The following is a 27,133-nucleotide window of genomic DNA, read 5'->3' as shown; positions in this document are numbered from 1 at the left end:
ATCCCTACTCCTCTGTTGCAAAACAAATCCCCTTATTTTCTTAGATTTGGTCAACATCTTGATCCAAATGATTTTAAAGTTTTTGGTTGTCTTTGTTATGCTTCTACTCTTCAAAATCACAGAACAAAATTTGACTCTAGAGCCAAAAAGTCTCTTTTCTTAGGTTACAAGCAAGGTGTTAAAGGAGCTGTTCTTTTTGATCTTAACACCAAATCCATATCTGTGTTTAGACATGTAACCTACCATGAACATATTCTTCCTTATACTAATCATAATCAGCCTTTTCAATGGCAATACTATTCAAGTAACCCCATTACTTCTGCCATTGAACCTGAACCTGAACCTATTGAACCAATCAACAATACAAATCTTAACCAACAACAACATGATACCAACCCTGACATTTAAGAACCTGAAGTAACCCCTAACATAGAAGTTGACAATCATGATCCACCACCTACACATACTTTACCTAACCCTGATTCATCATCACTGAGAAGGTCAACCAGAACCATACATAAGCCTACCCATTTGTCAGATTATGTGTGCAATTCCTCTAAAGAAGCAGCAGATTCATCATCTTCAGGTATACTTTTTCCTATTAACCATTTTCATTCACTCAATAGTTTGTCTCCCTCTCATCAGAAGTTTGCATTAACTGTTGCAAATACTTCTGAGCCTGCAAGTTACAATGAGGCAAGCAAATATGATTGTTGGATTAAGGCTATGGATTCTGAACTTAATGCTTTGGAACACAATAAAACTTGGATTTTTGTGGATCCTCCACCCAGTGTTAAACCTATTGGAAGTAAATGGGTGTATAAAGTGAAGCATAAGGCAGATGGGAGCATAGAGAGGTACAAAGCAAGATTGGTAGAAAACGGTTATAATCAAGTTGAGGGACTTGGTTTTTTTGACACTTTTTCACATGTAGCAAAGATTACTACTGTCAGAACTCTTCTTGCTCTAGCATTTATTAATTCATGGCATTTACATCAATTGGATGTAAACAATGCATTTCTACATGGAGATTTATCTGAGGATGTTTATATGTCTGTTCCTCAAGGTGCTGTCAGTCCTAAACCAAATCAAGTGTGTAAATTGTTGAAATCCCTTTATGGTTTGAAACAAGCAAGCAGGAAGTGGTATGAAAAATTGACTGGTTTTCTACTTAGTCAAGGGTATAAACAGTCTGCTTTTGATCATTCCCTCTTCACTTTGCATTCAGATTCCATGTTCACTTCACTACTGGTTTATGTAGATGATATTATAGTAGCAGGGAATTCTTTAACTGAGATTCATAAGATTAAACACACTCTTGACACAGAGTTTAAGATCAAGGATCTTGGTCAGCTTAAATACTTTCTTGGCATAGAGGTGGCACATTCTAAGACTGGAATCAGCATTTGCCAAAGAAAATATTGCCTTGATCTTATTCATGACACTGGATTACTTGGTTCAAAACCAGTACCAACACCACTTGATCCATCTATCAAACTACATCAGGACACTTCAAAATCCTATGAAGATATTCTCAGCCACAGAAGTCTTGTGGGAAAACTCTTGTACCTTACCACAACCAGACCAGATATAGCTTTTGTAACTCAACAGTTGAGTCAATTCCTGTCTGCCCCAACCATTACTCATTACGAAACAGCTTGTAGGGTTGTCAAATATCGTAAGTGAACTCCTGGCCAAGGTTTGCTATTTAGAAGAGATTCCACCTTACAACTGCTTGCTTTTGCAGATGCAGATTGGGCAGGGTGTCCTGATACCAGAAGATCAACTTCTGGCTATTGTTTCTTTCTTGGATCCTCATTCATTTCATGGAGAGCTAAAAAGCAACAAACAGTTTCCAGAAGTTCATCAGAAGCTGAATACAGAGCCCTTTCATTTGCTAGTTGTGAATTACAGTGGCGTCTTTATTTGTTGAAGGATTTGGGAGTATCATGCATTAAATCACCAGTGATGTATTGTGACAATCAAAGCGCCATTCATATAGCTGGGAATCCTGTATTTCATGAGAGGACAAAGTACTTGGAGATAGACTGTCATTTTGTTAGAGAAAGATTGCAGCAGGGTCTCTTCAAATTACTTCCTATCAAATCCCAATTACAACTTGCAGATTTCTTCACAAAGCCATTGCCACCTAAAAACTTCCATTATTTCATTCCCAAGCTTAACATGCTAGATATTTACCATGCTAAGCTTGAGGGAGGGTGTTAAACTGTTTTACTCCTTGTATCATTAAGTAACTTGCAGAGCAAGTTACCAACATTAGATAACTTGGAGAGCAAGTTTCCCTGTGATTCCATAGAACCTTATCATGTACTAGCTTTACATGATCCAAAAGTTAGTTAGAAGTTTGTTAGGTTCATGAATTGTTATAAATAGCACTGTTGTAATAGTTCACCATTCTAATTCGAATGAAATCAGAATTTTCTCTCATTTTCTCTCTTTCTTCTTCAAGATTCAGTTTTCTCTGAGTTTTCACCATGGATATGGTATAGTTACTTTTACATAATATTGAGGTTGGAAGTGCAAGTCTTATAAGTTGTCTTAATTTTTGTTGTTAGTTTTTAAGAAATGATTCACTCAAATGTTAGTGGTTCGGAAAAAGGCACAATAAATGTTAAATACCAGTCCTGGGTGTGTTTGAGAGTCTAATGTTAGATGAGATATGGTCTTAAAACATATTTTCAAACAGATCATACCTATTTATACAAAGTATAGTACGATATATTGTGATAAACTTCTCAAGCATTAGAGTGTATTACACTTACACTTAGTCCACAAAAACCATATTATCCTAATAATAGAGATGCTACGCTACTTGTCTAGTAAGAGAGATATGGTATGGAAACGTTTTCTATTACTACAGACCTCTAAAATATACTCCCTCTGTCTCTATATCTAAACACACCTTTTCAAATTATTAGATGCATTTATTAGTTTTTTTCCTAAACATGTCCCTAATTACTACTACCAACTTATCTTGAAATATGAAAAGTCAAATTTAATACACATACAAACAAATGATAATTTAGTAATATTAACACACAAAATAGACACATTAATTGCACTAACAATTTTTCTTAAGAAATGTGAAAAATGCAAAAGCTGCTTACATAGAGGGACGGAGGAAGTATTGTATTGAGACACTTGATGAGCAGTGCTCTTATATAAAAGTTTATTTATAGACTATTTGAGTATTTGTATAATTAAATAGAAAATATATATGGTTAAAATATAATGATTTTAAGTTGTTTTTGCTTATATCATTATAGAGAAGACTGATATTTGCAGGCATGCCCAGCAATTTTGTAGGTCTCATTTGTTCCGGAAAGATATTCGGTTGTTTCACTACAAGAATTTTCCTTATTACTGGTGGAAATAATCCCCCAGTAATGCAAAAAATCCCTCAGTAATACGCATTACTGGCGGATTCGAGTCCCTCAGTAATATGAGCGTCAGAAATGTTACTGGCAGAATTTTCCCTCAGTAATGGGGAGTTAGTTTTGACAAAGCATTACTGGCGGATTATTCCGTCAGTAATTACTGGCGGATTATTCCGTCAGTAATTACTGGCGGATTATTTCCGCCAGTAATTACTGACGGAATAATCCGCCAGTAATGTAGATTCAGATTTGTCATAATATTACTGGCGGATTTATCCCCCCAGTAATGTTAATCGAATTTGCATTACTGACGGAAATGTCCGCCAGTAATGTACTTCACCTTTTTTTTTTTTATCCCTTCCCCCACTTTTTGATTTTAATTAAAGAAATAAAATTAAATAAACACAAATAAATTAAAGAAATAATTTTTTTTATTTAATACGACAAATTAATTAAACCACGTATCATTATAATATTTGTACAATACATAAATAATTTTCATACAAAATCATAAATATTTTAATAATATTCCTACAATCTAGAAAACTAAGAAAAAAAACCAATTATCATAATATTCGGACAAATTTGATCTTGATCTCCTTCTCGGTGATCTTCGCTCCTATTTCCTCCTCTTCCCGTGTTTTGGGGATTTTCTTGCGAAGCCTCATCCATATAATTATTAAAGTATCCATATAATTATCCTGCTACCTTTGAAAAGCTTCAACAAATGCATATAACATGATATGATAATCTCATAAGAATAAAGACTACATTAATAGATAAATTTAACGAGTAGAAAAATAAAATAACGAAAAATTCATTCATTATATAGTTTAAAGAAATATTGATCTGTAACGAGAGTTCATATTTGTTCATCTTTATACGCCTTTGTGGTCCATACCAGTACACAATCATGGTTCAAAAAGTAATTTCATAATATCATATGAGTTCATATTTGTTCATCTATACAATAGACAATGAGTAAGAGTATTCGGAAGGGGTTACAGTTAATTCTAACATGAACACATATTAATCAGAAGATATGAACTTAACAGGTTTCAAATCTATACTATTGAAATTAACTTTTGTGTTTAAAATTTTATGAGATATGAACTTAACAGGTTTCAAATCTTGTACAAGACATATTCAAACTATTTCAGTTTGCTTCTGACATATTCAAACTATTAATCAAACTATTTTGAGTATTATCTTGTGGCTGTTAATCAAACTATTTCAGCTTGCTTTTGACATATTCAACTCAACCTAGTAATTTATTGCTAATTTGCTATGCAGTGCTGGACAAAGTGGAGTCAACAATATTGCTTCAACTTTGTTTAAATGTGTAAAATTCATAATTATATTTGAGACATGAAACATTCATCAACATTTCAATGTACATAAATTTATTTCTAAATTAAGTTTTCCGATAATAAGCATATGATAATTGAAGAAAATGCACCAACCCATGGACCATGACTGAATAACCATGTTTCAATTCATCCATGGGAATTTACATTCATTATAAGCTCTTTAGTTTGTATGAATAGAGAATATTTGTACAAAGACCAATACATTCATCCGAGATCTATTTAAAAGTAGGTCCAATCAATAAACATTGCATATACCATATTCCATAAACTGAGAGTCAGAAACTAATAAAGTAAATAAAATGTAAGAAGGATTAATCTAGAAAGAGAAGATATCATTACCTCTTGGCTGATGTACCATTTGCTATCAGGATTTCGATGAGGCTGGGAATCTGAATTGATGAGTCCATATAGTAACCCATGAGACACATTGATCCTCTTCAAAGAGGCTAGCACTATATCTACACGAACAAATGCATCATCATCTGTCTTCATGACAAACTTCGCTGAAACAACCTGTGTCTGTTCAAAAGATATTGCCAATGAGAAGAGGAAAGATTTTCCTGCCAAGTCAATTCTACTAATATTAAGAATCGTGTGAGACAAACACAAGTAACACCTACCAAACCAACAAAGAAGCGCACAGCCGTTGTACTTGATCTAACAGCATTGTACTGCATCCAGGTTCTTCTATAATTCCAGATCTGTGCAGATAGAGGACTTGCTTTCAATAATTCCAGATCAACAACATGCTCTGAATCCTCTGATGTAGGCAGACCACTTGCAAGAATAGATTCTAGTTTTAGGTCCCCAGAAATTTTGATCGCACTGACAAGCCATGGCTCCAAAGTCTGAATCTAGCGAAGTTAGTCAAAACATTAAAACAAAAATTATTCTCAATCCCCCCGAATTCTAAAACCATAAAAAAATTCTAAAACCCTAAAAAAATCCCAATTCAAAACCCTAAAATAATAAATTGGAGAATGAATGAGAAATTAGAGAATCGGTTAGCTTACCATGGCTTAAGGAGATTGTGAACTGAGAGAAAGAATCAGAGGCGGCGAACTGAGGAGAAGCTTCAGCGGCGACGAACTGAGCGATTTGTTTGTGAGAGGGGAGAGAACAGAGAACTGAGCACACTCATGGGAACACGGTAAAATTGTCATATGATAAGTCATTCAAATTGTCTTTAAACCTTTTATCATATCAAAAGTATATTACTACCTCCGGATTTTCTTGCAACTTCAAGGTTTGTTGATCAACATACTTGCTCTTGTCGGGAACAATAAGCCACGGATCAATTGGACAAGGTTCTTCTCCAGGCTACAAAAAAAACCGTTTATCATGTAAGAGACATCCTCAAAAACGCAAAAAATAGAACAGGAAGTATCCACTGCAAAATAAGCAAAAGACATCACAAACTAAACCTGAGGAACATGATCACATGAACGTGGAACAACTGCTCCCCCAAGTCCTGGCCGACACGGAACTTGCTTCCCCTTCTTACAATTCTTGCATATCAAGGTCACATATGTTGCTTTTGCCTTAGTCCTCGACGCAACAATTGTTATCCCAGCAATTTTAACAAGCTTTGAAATGTATTGAGCCTACGAAAATGATAAAAAGGTAATCAACTTGATGTAACCTCAAATATACCAAATGCTCAAAATTAAATAAGAATCAACTTGTCCTGTTGCAACTAGCAAAAATCTCAATTCCTAAGCAGTCGAGATTCAACATAATCAACTGGTTTCATGACAACAAGCAAATGTCTCAATTGAAACCCTAAGCACTTGAATTTCAATAAGAATCAACTAGCTTTGTAGAAACTATAAAATACTTTGAAGCACACACATGGACACAAGACACAAAACTGACACCAATAATAATTTGTGAAAATGACCTAATTGAACTTAATCACATGTGTCAATGTCACACACCAGACACACCTTCGATTAAAAGTGTCCGTGCTACAGATATCAAATATCTCAATTGGAACCCTAATTCCCTAAACATCTTCCAAAACACAATTTTAAACCAAAATGAACAATTAAACACAAAATTAGTTAAAATCAACTCACCCCAAGTGATCTCATGGAAACAGAATCCTCTTTAGAAGTAAGAAGAATCTGAACATCACCAGGAGCAGCATATTCCATATCACCAGTATCTCCAGCAACCTTCGTCTTCAAACTCACCAAAACCTGCGCCGCCGCATTTTCAAACTACACAAACAAACAAACAAACAAACAAACAAACAAAAAACAAATCAACACAAAAAAATCAACATCAACGAAGTCATCAACCGAAGAAAATCAGAGTTTAAAATGAATTACCAGAGGAAGAATATCGGCAGGGGCAGATCGGAGTTTAGAAGGAAGATCAGGGTCAAAAGAGTCAAGATCTTCCATATCGACGAGAAGATATTTGGGATTGTGGAGAAGGCTTTCTCTGTAAGGGAAGACATTGTTACCGGTCTCGAAGTTACGGATGAATTCTTTGAATTTTTGGAGGATGGTGTGGTTGGAGATGGTGGCATCGGTTTCACCGCCACGGCCGTCGTCCCATGAGCGTGCTTGGTCGCTGTAGTATACGCCTCCTTCGTCCCAACCTGACATTTTTTAGATCTCTGATTTGGGATTAGAGAACAGAGAAACACGATGCTTCAGAGGGGAGAGAGGGGAGAGAACAGAGAACTGAGCGATTTTTGGTTTTTTTAATAAGTGTTATGTCAATACTGGCGGATTTGGGGGACTACTGGCGGATTTGCATCCTATCATTACTGGCGGATAAGGGGGACTACTGGCGGATTCTATGCTTTAATTACTGGCGGATTTTATTCGTTACTGACGGAATATTAAATGACTTACATTACTAGCGGATACTTTGCATTATTGGCGGACTATTTAATCCGTTATAAAATTACTGACGGATATATATCCCTCAGTAAAACAAAGTCATGTTGTTTACATTATTGGCGGAATATTTCCGCCAGTAATAATTCGATGGTTCTTTATTGACGGATTTATCCGTCAGTAATGTAAGTCATGGAATTATTGAGGGTTTTTTCCGTCAGTAACTTTACTGAGGGTTTTTTTGATGTTATTGGAGGTTTATTCCGCCAGTAATTACTAAGGGTCTGGATCCCCCAGTAATGCAATTTTGAATTGGCTAGTATATTAAGGAATTCTTGTAGTGTTTCCAGGTGATTTGGTTGGTGTGCTTCTGACTCATGTGGAAGAAACGTAGCTCTCTAATTTTTGTAGAAAGGCTTTGAATCTTGATCAACTTCTGGACCGCGTTAAACATTTTTCTTTATAGTGGTTGAAGTCACACAAACCAAATTCCATATTTAATTATCATTGTTGGTGGCCTAATCCTGCAACTTGTATTGATTTTGCTTTTGACGCTATTTTGTGTTACCTTGAAACCTCGTTTTGGTTTCTTTTTAGGCACGTCTTGTGTTTGATTGTAACTTTTCATTATTATTAATATAGTTTTTAATGTATGAAATTAAAATAAAATCCAAAGTAATTGAAAGTAGTTGGGTTAATAACACCACTAATAATGTATGAAATTAAAAAAATTGATAAATTATTTCGTTTGATCGATTTTAAACGACATAAAATCTATATTTGAATATGAAAAAACCAAAGGCAATCAATTAGTTTAGATTGAATTCTTAGAATTATCGACTAATTGATTCTTAGACCTCTAGTGGTTAGTTTGAACATTGAAAATACACTAACGTTAAAAATATTAGTCCTACGTACCTTATTCAAAAAAGTCAAACTCGAGTCTTAAATTTTTTGATTAGGTCACTCTCACACCTTGCAAAGTGTAGCTCGGTGTAGTCTATTTTCAATCCCAATTGTGACGTGAAATTCTTTCTCCCAATTGTGACGTGAATAAAGTAGTACCTCCTGTGTTAAGACTAAAGTGTTTTCTTTTCAACTTGATTATCTTTTTCATAGTTCTCTCTAAAGTGTATAATATACCTTCCCAAAGCTGCATGATTATGTTGCTCGGAATTAATGTTTAGGCTGATTGTGTATAATTTTTGTTTCATGTCTTTGGTTTACATAATATTATATCTCCAATGAGGAATTGATTGAAGAATAGCAAATTGATTGATATTCAAATTGTTATTGGTATTCAATTATTGGATCCATCAATTTCCACCCTTAAAAGCACAACTTTTTCATTTAATTGATTGACATTGATATACAATAAATTGATTGAAGAATTTGCATTGCTTCATTGAAATCTGAAGCTGAATCAAACACATACAATCGAGTCATCATCTTATGGTTTGGTTTTGTTTATGCTCAAACATTAACATCTAGATCCCTCTCTCTTCTTTGTCTCGCATTTGGCGAGTTTGCCTCCGTCTTGCTCTTGGCGAGTTTTTATTTATCGTTGTGGGACGTATAGTGCCTGTGTATTAAAGTATAAGTATTGTAGCCCTTGTCTTTAACTATTATTATTGAATTGTGACGATCTTTGCTTATTTATTTTTGAGCAGGATGAATCCCCCAAGCCATATTATTCTTGTTATTCTCTTTACGTTGACTAGCGAAAAGACGGGCAGTCACGTGCTCGTCTTCCCTTTTTTTTATTGTACTAACGTTTGAAAATTATGAACGCTGTTTTTTTATGGAATTTTAATTTTAATTAAAAGTAAAAATATAAATGTTTTTTATTTCAAATTATAACAGATATAACAATGATTATATATTTTAATGAAACTAACAATATAACAAAAAATATAATCTAACTTATTTTCTTAATGACACCAACAATAATCTTCATTATAGAAAAAGTTGTTGTTTAACGGTATAAATGGGATAATGAAAAACTAAGTATTGATACACCCATCTAGTTTGTTACACTTTTAAATGATAAAGGAAAAAACTGGACATTTGTGTTTGTTATACTTTTAGTTTAATATTTAAATATATTCTTATCTATTATATATTTGTTACATGTGTAATTCGCCTTTTTCAAAGTGAATAAATGAGGTGTTCCGGATTTGAACCCCGGCCCCTGCATATAACAATGCATGTCCCTGCCAGAGCTATGTTATGCATCTTAATTTTTTGAATCTCTGATTAAGCATATTAATCTGGTCAATTGAATTAGTTTTTTTAATATAATTTATTATAAGATTTATTTCCCCTAAATTAAAAAATATTTATTTATTTATAAGCTAAAATAATTTCAATAAAAATAATTTCAACTATAGAGTTAATTGTTTGTATTAAAATAATTCCAATTAAAATTCTGTAAATAAATAATCACAATTAATTAATTATATTTCAAATGATATCTGATTTTGTTTTGATTTTACTATATATATTGCATTACTTTGTGAAAAATACCGTAAAATGCAATATAATTATATATTAAATTAAAAAGGACATAAAGTGTTTTTCTAGAAATGTCTTAAAATGGAATTTTTTTTAAACAAAACTTAAAAGGAAGTTGTTATTTATTTATTTTTACTAAAGGAAAGTTTTTATTTACTTTTTCTATTTTCCCATATTTTTTTGTATTTACTACTTTTCTATTCTTTTCTTATTAATATCTTGAGTTTTTTGAGATTCAAATGGACGATAAACTCTATAGTTTTAAAGATGTTGAATGTCGAAACTCAAATTAGGTTAAACTAAATATGTGTTTAACAATGTTCAGATTCATCAAAGTATTATTGTTGTAGTAAGTGCTAGTAGAAAGAGTTTTGGAAGTAAGTGCTATATTTTGTACTGTTTAATTCTCTTTCTCCTTTTCTATTTCTCGTTCTTCTTTTCAAACTCAACACACTTCACAATTTTTCATCTTCATTCTCTTCTATGCAATGCTTCGTGTGGTTCATTTTTCTTCAAATTTTCAAAATCGAAATAGAAAATTCAGATCATGACCGACCAGACAAGTAGAAGCCACATCTTCTCACACCTGTTTCTTTCCGCATCTCACCAAACTCAACCAATCATTCTCCTAATAGTGAAACCGTAAAAAATTTTAATCTCTTTTTTTTTATGATTAATTTTTGTTTAATCTTGTTTTGTTATTGATTAATTATGTTATTAATTGGGCCATTGATAATCCTCCATGTTTAACACATGGTTTGGGCAAGGGTTTTTCATAAGTTCTCTCAAAAGTTTTAGAGGTGAAAGAAAAGACTGTTTGGTTTACTGTTTATTTTTTATTAATGACTTGTTTATGTGTTTTACTTACGTAATGCTTCCGCCAAGCTGATGCAGGTGTCTTACAGCTATTGAATCAACAGCTTGTTCAGCAGACAAATGTCCAGAAACAGGCTATACAGGATCTTGAGGATAAAACTAAAGAATTAAAAGAAAGACAAAATTCATACGATGACATATTAGTTACAATCAACCAACACTAGGATCTGGTTATTATCATGCTTCGGTTTTTGTCAATTCTGCTCTCTCTTCATTCTGTTTATTCCTCTTCCAAATGTAAATGGCCATTAGTAGTACATGTTCTGGCAACCCCATCGGCTAGAACCTTTTTTCATATTCTTGAACGATGTGCACATTGGATACAAGATGGGAGATGCAAATATTCTTTCGAAACTTTGGATTAGCTTGATAATCGTAGAGGTACTTTAAGTCTACATCAAGTTCGTTTTATGTAGTTTTAAGAAAAAACAATAGACTGACTTTACTTTCATTTTAGGTTCCCTTCCTTCTATGTAGACTAATCCAGAAAGATTCAATCGAGGGAGGCAGTAATTGCAAGGGGCGGTTTCACCCCCCAGCTAGGCTGGGCTAGTGCCCAGGCTCTGCTTCTGCTTTACTTGCAACAAGCCCAACCCATTAGTCGCGACTCAATGCTTCTGCTTCTGCTTTACTTGCTTTTGCCCAGGCTCTGCTTTTCTCTCTATACAAACATTCACTGTGAAATATAAGCTTAGATTCATGATCAGCGTGAAAATCCAAGCAAAATGGTATTTTAGTTTGTGAGATTTGGTGAAGAATTGAGATTTTAATTTTTGAAGCATGATGGTGTTTTCATGTTGTTGTTCAACGTGAAGAAAGGAAGAAGAAGGAGTTGACCTCCTTCCTTCCTTGTTGACCGCGGGTCCCATCTGCAGTTTTGTCCTATATGCTGTTGCTTTTGCACCCCTTTTTTCATATCTGCACCCTTGTTTTTTTAACTCTTTGATTTAGATCTTGTGGCTGTGATGAACCCTTTAGTGATTAAATTTGGACCCCTTGATACATCAATTGGTCCATATTTAATCCAGCTGAGCCAACTTTAATTTTATTTATTTCTTCACCATTTTTATTATTTTTTACACCATTTTTGGCACTTTAATGCCTCTTTTTTATTCGTAAAAATTTATGATGTGAACTAAATGTAGTTAATTGATCATGAACTTTGTTTAAAGATATGCTATGAATAGTTATTTATTAGTTAATTTCTTTTCAATCTGTCAAACATTCTATCTTTACTAAATGTAGTCTATTTTTATTATTATATTTACTTTAAACATGTTATAATTATGAAAAAAAGTATTAATCTAAGTTATTATACATTATATGATAATATAAATAGTTTTAACACGTTTTGTGAAACGTTTTGATTAATTCACACCGCGAAGACCGTTTTGTTGAAGTACAAGGGCATTTACCTCCTAATTTTATTTAACACGTCATTGTCAGGTTATATTTCTTCTCTCTTATTTCAAATTGTACTTTTGTTAAAAAATAATGAACCTCATATATATATATATATATATATATATATATATATATATATTATGTCATATATGAATTCGGGATACAAATTTCGCCCAGGCTCTAGAAAAATCCTGGCTCCGCCACTGTTGCAAGATTACTTATTATGTTGAGGAAACCCTTGCTTTGTGTCAGTTATCTACTAGGGAGTTGTTGAAACTCATTCAAGATACCGTTGATTATCGGATGGAAAAAATTAAGGATATAGGTCAGGTTTTACACGAAGATTTATCTATTGAAGGTATAATACATATGAGATATTATGCAATGATTTTATTGAATTGATAGTTTGTTACCATATGTCATAGATGTTGTATTGCTTAAGGAAATATGTATAATTTATCTTTCGTTTTTACTTATATTTGGGTTTGTAGATGTTATCATCCAAATGTCTAAGATTGATGATATGAAGAAAAAGGAGGCCAACAATTTTCGTGAAGTGATTGATACTCTCCATGCAAAGCACAAAGACAAGTGTTCGGAATTATATTCTGAATTATATAGACGAGGGTTCACAAGATCAATCTAACATAAAACACCTTACAGGTATTTGAAGTGTTACATTTTTTCTTTACTGTTTTGACTACTTCAGTTATTATGAAGTTTAGAATAACACGAAGTTAAAAGATATTGACTATCATATAATGTTGGTTTTTAATGGTTAGCCGCATGGTTTAGTAAAAGGAAGGTTCCATGTTGTTTAATTATATTTGTTAGTTATAACTATAAGTGGCAATATTATATATGGTGTATGTTTAAATCTCTAGTTTGATCCTTAAAAGATTTTTTTTTAACATCAATTTGACCTTGAAAATATTAACTAGGATGATTTTTGACATGACATCAATTTTGCCGCTATACGCAGTAACTTTTGTTAAAATATCATTGGACCAAATTTATATATCAATCTTTTGAGGGCCACATTGAATGTTTTGAACATATTTCGAGTATCAAAATGGGGTTTATCATAAGGAAAATGCTACTTCTCAAGAAAAATAGCTTCAAGAATTTTTCAAGAAATAGTTGGCAAATTTTAATTGGATGATTTATTTGTCCACTTCCTATTTTTCAGCCACACCTCCTTGAATTGTGGCAAATAGTGCATTGTGATTGGCTATTCTTTATTCTTGAAGAATTCTTGATGTTATTTTTCTAGAGATATAGCATTGCTCTTATCATAAAATTATGTTGCGGCATCTTTGGCTGCTACAATTGTACGGATAATATTATTGGCACATCATTCATATCTTTTTATTTTGATGATTGGTGAATGTTAAAATGATATAGAAATATCTCATGAATATAATATTATCGTATCTTAAAAGAAAGGTGATCTCTAAGGATTGATTTCCATAATTTCTTATATTTCATGACATGTGTCCTCATTTAATCAGGACCGAGAGTTTAGTAAAAGTATAAATAGGGATTGTTAGTTTGTCTCTTGTAAATCTAGTATCAAGTAAATATGAATTTTAGGGTTATATCTTTTTTATCCATGTTTGGATGAAAAAAGAGAGACTATTAGAGAAGTTAGTTAGAATGGTATTAGAAGTTGGTTAATTGGAGGGCGGTTAATTGGAGGGCATATTAGTTAGATAATTAAAACTGTGTTGGAAATTATGTAACTATGCAAAGAACATCACATAGTCAAATTATATAGATAATTTTTGTAAAAAGACCTATCACAAAGTAGGTGAGAAAGAAAATTAAAGAAACTTTAATAAAAAGAGTATCAATTTTAAATTAATATTTACAAAGAGTATGTAAAAGGAGGAGCAACCAATAAAATATCAATTTTAAAAGAAGGAAAAAAATATTCACAGTTAACCTGCGGAGACACCACTAATATTTTACATCGATCCGTGATAACAATGACATCAATGCAAAGTAGAATGTAACAATTGTAAAAATTCTATAATAGGGAAGTAGAATATAACATTTTAAATTACAGTTGTAAAAATTATGATGATACAATTTTAAACAAGTTTTATGCAAACATCGTCTTGTTTGGGAACATATGTGAATATGGCGTGGTGTTTTTGATCCTCAGGGTCATCCTAGGCGAGCACCGTGCACTTTAGGAGGAATATGGATGTGGAACTCTTGGGCATGATAATGTGATCATAGGGCTGTCCGTGATTGATGAGGTTTCAGTTGCAGTTGTATTTTGCAATGGTTCGACAATTCACAATGGACCTGTTTCAATTGCCAAACTCAGTTTGTGACTATTACTTGTTTGATTCATGTGTTACGTGTTTTGTATATATCTTGGTCTACGAGAATTTGGGTGTCATCTACCCCGATTTCCCCACCTTAGAACCACTGCCTCTTTTTCCCTCTTTTCTAGTTGCTCGTTCTGCCTATTAGGCATTTATCAACTTCCTCTACCTCTTCCCTTTTCACAACCATTTCCTAGCTTAGTTGCTGATATAGCACATATTGTTATTGTATTTTCAAAATTCGAGTCACTTTCTGAGTCACTTGTTTCTGCGTAGCTTACACTTTGATTGCGATTTCCAAAATTGTACGTCATCTTAATGGGTCGTTATCACTGTAGGTTTTCTAGATTTTGTCAATCTAATGTACTGAATAGAGGTGAGTGTTACCTCTATTTTGAATACATTATGCTGACATTGTTTGACAAAATTTCTGAAACTTCTAGTGATAATCACCCAAGAAGATCACGTTCAATTTTAGAAATCGAAGTTAAAGTGTAAATTACGTAGAAACAAGTGATCCAGAAAGTAACTCAAATGTTGAAAATAGAATAATAGTATGTGTTCTACCAACAACTGAGATAGAAAATGGTTGTGGAAGAGGAAGAGATAGAGGAATAGAAAGATTGCCTAATATTCTTTAACTTATTATCAAACAATTACCATTACATGAGTGATGACTCGGTCTTATATTTTATCAAACCGAACATCACTCTGTCCAAAGGGTGTTCCACAGACAGGACACTTGCGGTGACTCTGTCCAAATTTCCTCAAGTGAGAGCAATGTTTCTTGGCTTTTCCTTGAGAAAATGTTTGATCATCATCTTCCTTGGAACCATCATCTATAAGTTTATGAAGCCATGGTGGTCGACTATTTTCATCATACCCGTAATCAAAGAAAAGCTCCTCCCCAACTTCAATACGTTCCTTTGCAAATATTCCTACTCGATGATCCCCATTAACAAGCACAACCTACAATAGGACACACATTATTTACAATTCAATAATTAAGTACACAATGTAGAGATTAAAAGATAAGTTTCATATATCATATATCTCTATAAAAATGAGTTGCTAGACTCACCTTTGCATATCAATTAGCTTTTGATGAGTGATTTGCAAATTTCAACTTGTTCCCTTTGCGATAAGCATCAAGACAATACTGAAGAAAAAATCATAGTAAGGTTTAACATAATATATGTTTTTAGGGATATAAGGATGACTTAATGCACAAAAAGGTTGACTAGAAAAATTTAGTAGTTAGATAGTAAAAGACTATATAGGTTAATATGAAACTTAGTATACAATCTTTTACAATCTGAATACTAAATTTTTCGAGTCAACCTTTTCATGCATTAAGTCATCCTTATATCCCTAAAAACATATATTATGTTAAACCAGCTTACTATGATTTTTTTCTTCAGTATTTTCTTGATGCTTATCGCAAAGGGAGCAACTTGAAATTTTCAAATCACTCATCAAAAGCTAATTGCTATGCAAAGGAGAGTCTAGGAACTCATATTTTATAGAGATATATGATATATGAAACTTATCTTTTAATCTCTACACTATGACTTAATTATTGAATTGTAAATAATGTGTCTCCTATTGTAGGTTGTGCTTGTTAATGGGGATCATAGAGTAGGAGTATTTGCAAAGGAACATATTGAAGCAAGGGAGGAGCTTTTCTTTGATTACGGGTATGATGAAAATGGTCGATCACCATGGCTTCATAAACTTCTATATAATGGTTCCAAGGAAGATGATGATCCAACATTTTCTCAAGGAAAGGCCAAGAAACATTGCTCTCGCTTGAGGAAATTTGGACAGATTCACCGCAAATGTCCTGTCTGTGGAACACCCTTTGGACAGAGTGATGTTCGTTTTGATAAAATATAAGACCGAGTCATCACTCATGTAATGGTAATTGTTCGATAATAAGTTAAAGAAAAATTCTTGTTGTTGTACTGCAGTGTCTTTGGCTTCAGAATTCAGCTCAGCAATTTGGTTATTCACTTCCATTAATTCTTCCTCAAGCTTCTTCCGTGAACTCCTGCATGACATAATATGATGAGCATTTTTGAGCCGATTGAGAGGGTGTTTCATATGAGATAATCATTTTCCAAAATCAACCATTTCTTGAGTGCATAACATTAACATAGAAAAAGACATAGCGTACTCATACTATAGCACTTGCATTTCACCTAGATAGGTAAGGAGATATCTCTCAAAAGATGGATCATATTGATAGTGTCTGCAAAAATATGCCATCTTAAAATCTGCATGTTTAACCAAACTCTACTTTCTCTCTCTTCTTGAAAAAACTAATTGTGAAAACTTATTGAGTTTTATAAAATATGATTTTATACAAACTAAGCAACCATGGGAAAGTAAGCCGACACCAGAATTGAACCATATACCAACTACAACGGCTCTTGAGCTCCATGATTATTATTGATCCCCCCTAGTTAACACATGACTTATGGTGGCTCTAGGAACATCATTAGAATTAAAACCGTATAAACACACTAAACCTAACTTAGTGGAGGGTAGTTTGAACCATTGTTATCAAAAACCCGACTTAAGTCTCAAAATCCTGGTTTTTGCGACTTTGCGTAGCTTCAACGACTCAAATCCATAGCAAAGTCCCAAAAACAGGCAAAATCCTATTAAAATCGCACAAAATCGCACATAATCGTGAAATCCATTCAAAATCGCAGGATTTTGATGGATTTTGAAGGATTTTGTTCATTTTTTTTTTTATAAGGGTCAATTTTTGACCTGGTTCGTAAATTGACCCGATTTGAATCCATAACCCGTTCTATAAATACCCGAAAGGCGAAAAATTTTCATTCCTTCACTTCTCCCACATTTATGTATATGTATTTTGTGGACTTTGAACTTTAGACATTTATGACCATATGCAATTTATAACATATATTTAACATTATTTTTGTTTTGGTAGAATCCTCGATTTTGATTGCGATTTTACGAGTCCCGACTTTGCTATCCTACATCGATTCTACAAAAGTCCTTGAGTAAAATCCTTCGATTTTGATTGCGATTTTACGAGTCCCGATTTTGCTACTCCCTTTCGACTTGAAGTAAAGTCCCGATTTTGATAACCTTGGTTTGAACCCCTGATGTGTTTAAATATCTGCTCCGGATCCAGACTTGATTGAATGACTAAGAGAGAAAAATAACTTTAACTATCCAATTCTTTTTCAAAAGCTTCCACATCTTTCTGAATTTGGTCGTACTCTTTATCTGAAGCTGAAGCCACAAACTTTAGCAAATTCAACTCCTTCTCAGTATCCTCCAATTCCCACCTTGAAAACTCTAAGGCGATTGAGAGGTGTTTTTCATCTTGAGTACATTTAGCAGCTTCTGATAGAATGTGTTCGATCTTCTCAGTTCAAATAATTGTTTAAAACAGTGAGCAACAACACAGTTGTTTATCAAAATAAGATATATTAGCAGGGGACTAAGCAGCAGGGAAATAGTACATGTTCTTCACTATTTGCAATCTTCTTTGAATTTTCTATCAAAGAATTAAATTGTTGAAGTTGATCAGGTAAGACTTGCTTTTCAGACAGTAAAGTGCTATGTACTCCCTCCGTTCCTTTTTAAGTGTCACTTTTGAAGAAAAATTTTGTTTCAATTTAACTGTCACTTTCAAAGTTCAATGCAACATTAAATGTTGTTTTACCATTATTACCCTTAGTTATTTATTGTGGAGAGAGAAGTATATGAAAGAAGATATTAAATGAATAAGGTCATTATGGTAAAAGTATAAATTATTGTATCAAAAGTAGTAACATTTATTTATTGTCTTGGTATGTGTAAAATGTCAAAATATGACAATTAAAAAGGAACGGAGGTAGTAATTGTTTGGCCTTCACGCTTTCTGATACAAGCTGCATAAAGTTTGCAATATTATGAAAACAAGGTCTCACCAACACCTAATGGAATTATTTATGTAGAGAGAAGTATATTCTTTATTAGAAAATACCATGATTTTCTATGCATATTAAGTTTTTGTTTAGAACGAGATTTTTATCCTTTCAAACAGTAAAAATCCACCAGGGCAGAGAAAATTGATTTTTTTGAAAATTGTGACATTAGTTATTGTTTATTTATTCTATAAATCTTCTTTGATAGTTTGGCATTGGAAACCTTACAAATAACTTTTTAGGGTCATGTTAACTTGTGCCCTAAGGGCACATGTTAAGGAACCGAAAATGAACAACTTTGCATTGGAAAACATGATAATTTAACTTTTAAGAAGTTGATTGCACGACTTTTAATACATATATTTCTATAATAAGTTCCTTAACATGTGCCCTTGAGGGCACAAGTTAACATTTGCCAACTTTTTATTGTTTTCACAGTTTCCTATAAAAACCTTTATAAAAAAAAGGGTTAATTATGTTTCTAGTCCCTATAAAATAGGGACCTTTTAAGTTTAGTCCTTACTTAATTTTAATAGCTCTTTTAGTCCCTAATTTTATTTTTTTGCATTGAGTATTAGTCCCTACTCAATTCAAATTTGTTTAATTTATGCTTAAACTCTTAAATTTTTGAACAATTTTTTGCAGACATGTTTAGAACATTACTAAAAGTTCCTCCGCAAAAAATTATCGCAAAATTTGATTTCTACATCCAGATTTTATTACTTTTTATCTTTAACTTTTGTTGTTTTAAAAAATTCATATTTAATTCATTTCATGTCAGAAAATTCTAAATTTTAGTAAACAAACCTTTCATATTGTTCTAATCTTGTCTTAAAAAAATCGTTCAAAAATTTAAGAGTTTAAGAATAATTAATGCTATTAAAAATCTTTTTTTTAATTATAAGTAAATCTTTTTTTTTTGTTTTAGCAGGGACTAAAATTATAAGTAAATTTTTTTTATAGGGACTAAAAATGCTATTAAAATTAAGTAAGGACTAAACTTACAAGGTCGCAATTTTGTAGGGACCAAAAACATAATTAACCCTAAAAAAAATAAACGGAGTAAAAACATGATAATGTTTATGTAATTAAAATGAAAAAAAAAGTTTTTGCAAAGTAAATAGGCCCAAATATTTTAAAAATTAATTTATACAAAACCAATTGTTCAACAATTAATATATTAGTTACAAAGATGAAGCATGAATTTTTCATCGAGAAGGTTAGCAAAAGCCTAGACATTGCAGGAGTTGGGCATGGAAAAATGGTGAAGAACACAACAAGGTAGCATTTACAACTACTAGTCACAAGAATCATACATTGATATTATAGTCATCCCTCTCAGCCACTTGCTGCAACAGATGTTGGTGCTGTGTCTGCATATCTTCATATGCTTGACCAATAGTCTATGGGAAAACATTTAATCGTATTATAAGAAAAGACAGTTTAAAAAATTCAGTTTGAGGGTTTTGAGATGGTGTGATTGTTTGTGGCCTTGAAATGATTTCGTAGGAGAACATTATGTTACATTCAGGGAATCGATTGTTAGATCAAGACGCACTCTTGCAGCCGAAAGCACATCTAGCAAGGCTTTTTCCGTTTTGGAGAATAACCATTTAATGGTCCAGTAGGCCTAAATAGAAACATTTTTTTCCCTAAAACCAAACATCTGTAATTCAAATTCATTAAATTCAATAAGAAAAAACCCAATAAACATTTATCCATATGTATCAACTATCTTAGTCAATATTGACTTATTCGATATACAAGTAAATGGTAAAAAAAAAAAGCTCAGTACGTCAATAGAAGCAATCTGTTATCAATTGGTCTTCCTTGTTATATACAGATATAAATTTAATGTACATTGAATTGAATTGAATTTGATAGGACTTTTTAAAATCAAGAGTGTGGGAAAACATTTCATTAGTAGCTAAAACCCCATGATACTAGGGATTTCGATCTGATCTCAAATTTCATTGTCATCATTAAATATAAACTGTACTCTCAAAACCATTTAAGTTTTATAGATTCCATACTCTTTTTTTGACAAACATTTTACAAATTCCATCCCCCGTTTTTTTTTTTTTACGGAAGTTTTACAAATTCCGACGATGTCATTAATTAAATTATTTGCTACACTTTTCTAACACAAATCACCATTCTCATCCATCTTACGAGGAGTGTGTATATATTTAGAGAGAGAGAGAGAGAGAGAGAGAGATCTTACGAGGAGTGTGTATATATTTAGAGAGAGTGGGAACTTGAAGATCTAAGTAATGTGATTGTGATATAGCTTTACTGTGCTTAATTTAGTTGTTAGATTAGAAATAAACTTTTCGACTGGTACTTATAGAAAAATTGACATGTTATTAAATTGACTATGGTTTTTTCTAACTAATATGTTCTTTGTAAACAAGCATCTGCACTTCTCGCTTTTCACAAGCTTTACAGTTATTTATTTTTTTCATATGCAGCTAGCTTTTTCAGAAATCTGAATGTAATTGGTACACTATGTTTTGAGCAGATGAATTATATGATAGGATGTATATATGAAAATATATGCAGTATGGCAAGTTATTGTTGTTATTATGAAGTTTCTAAACTAGATGTAACAATGTTGTTGGGCCTGATTATCTTCTGTTATTGTTACTTTTGCAGATTGCATGTTCAGTGGCACCAAACTCCTAATTACATATTCATGTGAAAAGATGTTTTGAAAATGAGGTGAAACTAGGGTTATATTAGAGGCATCAAACTGTTAGATCTCTTATTAGGATTGTTATTATATTATATTAAGTTACAATTATTATGTTATTAGGCAACAACCAGTAGTTATTATGTTTTAGGGCGGTTATTGTATTAGATAGATTTTGAAAAGATAGGAAAAGGAAAAATCACGAGGAACTTATTTTAGGGCTGGTTTTTGATTGGAAGGACCAAGCTCTCCAATTCTTGGAAGAGTGAGGGACAGTCTCGCAAATTTCTTGGATATGAATTGCCTTGAAACAGTAGACTTTTTCTTTCCTTATTTTGTGTTATTTCCTAAGTTGTTGTGTTGTAGAAGAACCCATTCTCTGTTCTGAGATTGTTATTAATGAATTTTTGTTTCAACCATTTATATCACTATAGATACCGGTTTATCTTCTGATACCTGGAAAGAGAGTTCTTTGATTCGTTATCCATTACAATCTATCTATCAAATGACTTAAAACTCTGTGACTTGCTTATGGACTAATAGCCGTCTTATTAACATTTCCCTATAATGAAAAGGCCGTTATAAACTTGGATGTTCTGCTTTATTGTTTACCAGACCTTATGTTTTTAATTAATTAGGAGAGATATTTTTTGGAATATAATTAACCCTCTTTCAGTCTTTGGAATCCCATTTTATCTATCTCTTGCCTTCAACGCGTCTGTGTGTTTGACTTGCCAACATGTTACATAATTACGAAAACAAGCTCTCTTTTGTTTGCTTTATTGGAAAGGACATTGTGAAAAACGCATATCTGAATAACCTATCTATGTCTGGTTCCGTCCTCTTTGTTTCTTGTTTACTTATATTAGGTTTGATAGTTCATCCTTTATTTGTAGCAATTTGGAGGTTTTCTTAGTTGTGCATTGATAAGGACTTTTGTATTATGGACCGAAGTTCATTTTCAGAGCTTAGAAGGGAGTTGTAGGCTAATATTACACACCTGAAATACGGAATGAATACGTTGATTTGTTGTGTTAAAGTGAAATGAGGTTAATTTGTTGTGAATACAAATAACCTATTTGCTTTATCATGCCTTCCGGCATAAATCTTATGTTGGAAAATATAGAGCGTGAGGGAGCTAGTGGTAGGGACACACATTAGTGATGAGCATATTGTAGGAGGAGACACATTAGTGATATGGTGAAGCCTTCAATCACTACTACAAAAATGAGCTTATATAGCGCTTTTTTTTTGCTTTAGATAGCGCTTTTGAAGCGCTACTGTAAATGGCGCTGGTAAAAGTAATATAGCGCTTTTTTTCTGTATAAAGCGCTAGCTAAAGCAGGGTTTATATAGCGCTTTAGGTCAAAAGCGCTAGCAAAGGTTCTCCTTAGATAGCGCTTTCAGAAATAAACGCCATCTAAGACAGGTTTAAAAACAGCGTTTTTGTTTTAAAAGCGCTATGTAAAAATATGTTTGGATAACGCTTTATAAAGGAAAAAAAGCGCTAGGAGAAGCATTTATTTTATTTTATTTTTGTCAATTTTTTTCCCTTTACAGATAGGCATTTTTTATTAATTTAAAGTAAAATATATATAAAGTCGGAAATTTAAAGGGAAATATATATAATTTTGGCACATTATAATTGAGACTATTATTTATCAAATAAAACTTAATCATATCATAAAAAATGTATGTATATATAGCATAAAAGTCAGAATTGTATAGCCTCTAATATGGTAACATGGATATGAAGAGTTACAACTAATTAGTTAACATAAAGTTCAAAATCTTCTATGGTATCATGCAGTCTTCATCTATCTTCTTGCTCTTCTCAACATTTTTATCCAAAACAAGTAGGCAAATCATCATTCATTTCCAAATTTCGTTCACTCTCCTCCACCTGAATATATGCCAGAAAACACCATTAAGCAATAACACTATATTATATTAGAGATAAATTCAAAGTACTACTGATCATGAGTACAAATTAAAGCAAGATTATAAATTTAAACAACTACCACTTCTAGCAAGTATATTTAGAAACACGAAACTCACCTTATCATAAAAATATCATATAACTTTTAGGTTGATCATGAACTGACACCATTCTTCTTGGATTTCTCTTAGTTTATCTTTTGAGTATGTCACACACTTGAAACCATCAATGTACTGCATATATTATAACAAAAAATAACCATGTTACTTAATAAATTAATTATATACAAACATTATCTTTAATATAAAAATAACATACCAGCTTTGGAATCTCGTTTAGTTTTGAAATGAGAATCTCTTTCATAAACCTCATCACAAAGTACCTTCAATCTATACCATTTTCTTGGCAAGGACACTACAAAAAATAAAATAAGTTTGTATCAATCAAATTATTTATATTATTCATACACTAATTTTTTAAGGTTGTTATGTTATATTATTAAACGTGTACTCTGACCCATGATATGTTGTTAAATTTATTCTTTGATACCTGAGCGTCCCTTGCAGAGCGAAATACCTGTAGAACTCTACAAAATATAAATGTAAACTTAGATTACATACAACTAACCATATATATATAGTTTTCATATACATCAATACACACACACACACACACACACACATATACACACACACACAACACACACACTTACGTGTCAAACATACTCTTCATTTTTGGGTAATTCATATAGTCATTGAGTAGTGGATCCAAATAATATAAGATTTCCGATATGGGATCAATGACAAATAACACCCAATGTCCACTACACAAATGTCAAAGTTAATTAGAAAATCTTCTATAAACGATGGTAACAAGTTAGGAAAAAATAATCAAAAACAAAGTTTCATGGAAAATCTTACATAGGCTTATGTATATAAAATGGTAGAATAAATAACTTGCGCCCATCTTTATATTTCAAGAATTCCTTAACCATGTATGCTTTGACCAATTCTTGTTCTGCTTCAATTATCACCAAGGATAAATTTGTTTTAACTAACAAGCTCGCATAAATTTAAAGCAAATGCAAACCACACTTATTTTTTTAAATGTCAATACATCACAAAGGAAGTTGATTTTCACTACATCAGAACATGTTGCAAAGAGCCAAAAGTTATCTAACAAGCAGAAATCATAATCTATGAAGCAGCAACACAGACACATATACCGGATATGACATTGACACATAGAAACCAAACGTAACTACATGTGCTTGTGTCTGACACAAATACGTGTCAGGCACATGAACAGCACCCTAAACAACAATATATGAAGCAGCAAAACAGATAAATATATTGAATATGACACTGACACGTAGATACCAAAGGTAACTACATGTGCATGTGTCTGACACCAATACGTGTCAGACACCCAACACAAAAATCTACGAAGTAGCAACACAGACACATGCATCGGATACGACACTGACACATAGATACCAAACTTAACTCTGTGTGTTTGTGTCTAACACCATTAAATGTCAGGCGCACCTGACACGCCTTCAATCTAGACCCTAGAAATTATTACATAGGTCGTCGACAACATTAACAAAAATAAAACCAAAACAGGTTGTAAATACCAATTACCTCCAATTTTCTTATCAGCAGGGTCATAATTCTCACTATTCAAAAACTCTTTAACATCCTCCAACCCTGACCCATAAACAGCCCACCTAGGATTCCTAGACTCTACCCTCTCTTCACTCAACCAATCTACTTCTTTTTCCTTCTTTTTCTCAGCAGAACAAAAACTCAGAACCTTATCCAAAGTCAATTTTCATTTATAATTTATTTATATTTTCTTTCAAAGCATATCCTTGTCAAGGTTTTAAGACATTGAAGTTCTCGGAGAAAGTGCAATCATATAGTAATTTTTCACAAATTTTTGGTTGTACTCACCTCTATTCATCACACATACATACACATAGCTATAGATCCAAATAAAGAAATACACAATTGATGACAATATGTACAAACTTCGTCAGGCTATAATGTAACTTTGAGAAATCATATATTTCTTGTTCTTTCTAATATTATATTATTGTGCTCTCATAAGCTATAATGTAACTTTGAGAAATCGTATGTTTCTTGTTCTTTCTAATATCATACTAGAACTCTATAGTGTTGTTGATACCCTCTGGGTCAGAACATTTATCAAACACCTTGTGCTCAACAGCAACAGTCAAATTAAATTGGTATAAGGAAAAGTATTGCGACTAGAATTCGCTACAACACAAATCAAGGGACTCAGCAGAAGCAAGAGTTAACAACACAAACTCCTCAATACTATGTTTTTAGGGTACTTAAGGTGAAATACTATAAATGAGTTTTAATCGTGGGGGACACAAGGAAAAGAAATTTGTTGTGTTGAAATTGCATCAATTTGTTATTACCAAAAGAAAAAGGAAAAGGAAGAGCTTATCTACTTTGTTAGAGTAATTAAGAAGCAAAGTTATCAAAATCGGGACTTTACTTCAAGTCGAAAGGGAGTAGCAAAATCGGGACTCGTAAAATCGCAATCAAAATCGAAGGATTTTACTCGAGGACTTTTGTAGAATCGATATAGGATAGCAAAGTCGGGACTCGTAAAATCGCAATCAAAATCGAGGATTCTACCAAAACAGAAATATTGTTAAATATATGTTATATATTGCATATAATTATAAATGACTAAAGTTCAAAGTCCACAAAATACATATACATAAATGTGGGGGGAAGTGAAAGAATGAAAAAAAATTGCCTTTTGGGTATTTATAGAACGGGTCATGGATTCAAATCGGGTCAATTTACGAACAGGGTCAAAAATTGACCCTTATCAAAAAAATGAACAAAATCCTTCAAAATCCATCAAAATCCTGCGATTTTGAATGGATTTCACGATTTTGTGCGATTTTGTGCGACTTTGATAGGATTTTGCCTGTTTTTGGGACTTTGCTATGGATTTGAGTCGTTGAAGCTACGCAAAGTCGCAAAAACCAGGATTTTGGGACTTAAGTCGCGTTTTTGATAACAATGTTAAGAAGGACTATAATATAGTGCTATTATCAAAGACCAACTTATCCTAAGAATCCCAATTAACTACGGAAGAATTGGTAACTCTCGTAATTTGATAAACAAATCATTATAAAAAGCACACCATTCATCAACAAGAAGTAAAATCACCCCATATACTCTTATCTACAAGGAACTAGCAAGAAGAATAAAAAAAAATTTAAATATTAAAGCATCACAAATATGACTCACGCAAAGCATAAGAAAACCAACTGTGTCCCAAAATAAACAATCTAAATCATTGCAACCCAAATGATACCTTCGTCAACTAATCTAACAAGCTAGTGTTTTAGTCCCCCACCACGAAAAAGAAGAAGTGAAGGAAAATCTAGAGAGAGAGGGGATACCTGGACGGAAGTTACGGTTTCCGGCGGACGACGAATAACCTAGTGGTCAAGAGCTCACGATGTCCAGGATGATGTCGATTTTGTCGGCTTCGACCAGGAGGTTTTGTGTGTGTGTGGTTGGAAGCTAGAGGAAGTAGCGAATTCAGCGATTGCCTTTGGCGGAGTCTTCGATTCGTGAATTTGGGTGGGTGGAGCTCACGATGTTGGATTTGTGAATCGCAGAGTGAGATTTGGGGATAGAGTCAATTGATTTGGAAAACTATTTTTTTTACCGTATAAGGGATTTAGGGATTTAGAGAGAGGGAACCAATTTTTTGAAGGGAGAGATATCTTTTTTGGAAAAGTTTG

The 27,133-nt window shown here is 32.7% G+C and overlaps 2 protein-coding genes across 3 annotated transcripts; both read right to left on the bottom strand.

Moving 5' to 3' along the window:
- Positions 1-6,785: 6,785 nt before the first annotated feature.
- Positions 6,786-7,886, bottom strand: LOC146899964 (DNA replication licensing factor MCM5-like). The gene is made up of 2 exons (XM_085735989.1): positions 7,102-7,886; positions 6,786-6,990 (listed from the first exon to the last, which is right to left on the bottom strand). Exons 1-2 carry the CDS (start codon positions 7,381-7,383, stop codon positions 6,838-6,840), a joined length of 435 nt encoding a protein of 144 aa, XP_085592115.1. The 5' UTR covers positions 7,384-7,886; the 3' UTR covers positions 6,786-6,837.
- Positions 7,887-23,450: 15,564 nt separating this feature from the next.
- On the bottom strand, positions 23,451-27,133 carry LOC146899963 (uncharacterized). Of its 2 annotated transcripts, none has more exons than XM_085737330.1 (6): positions 26,786-27,133; positions 24,252-24,351; positions 24,044-24,154; positions 23,881-23,917; positions 23,650-23,745; positions 23,451-23,564 (listed from the first exon to the last, which is right to left on the bottom strand). In XM_085737330.1, exons 2-5 carry the CDS (start codon positions 24,323-24,325, stop codon positions 23,716-23,718), a joined length of 252 nt encoding a protein of 83 aa, XP_085593456.1. In that variant the 5' UTR covers positions 24,326-24,351; positions 26,786-27,133; the 3' UTR covers positions 23,451-23,564; positions 23,650-23,715. The 2 variants fall into 2 exon arrangements, with proteins under 2 accessions (XP_085593456.1, XP_085593455.1); XM_085737329.1 differs by having other exon boundaries at positions 24,252-24,348; positions 26,786-27,132.

The sequence above is a fragment of the Medicago sativa genome, chromosome 8 (genome assembly GCF_051527215.1).
Source record: "Medicago sativa cultivar Bolivia chromosome 8, Bolivia_mono, whole genome shotgun sequence".
Lineage (NCBI taxonomy): Eukaryota > Viridiplantae > Streptophyta > Magnoliopsida > Fabales > Fabaceae > Medicago > Medicago sativa.
The sequence above is the reverse complement of the archived record's forward strand: the minus strand, read 5'-3'. Positions and strand labels throughout refer to the sequence as shown.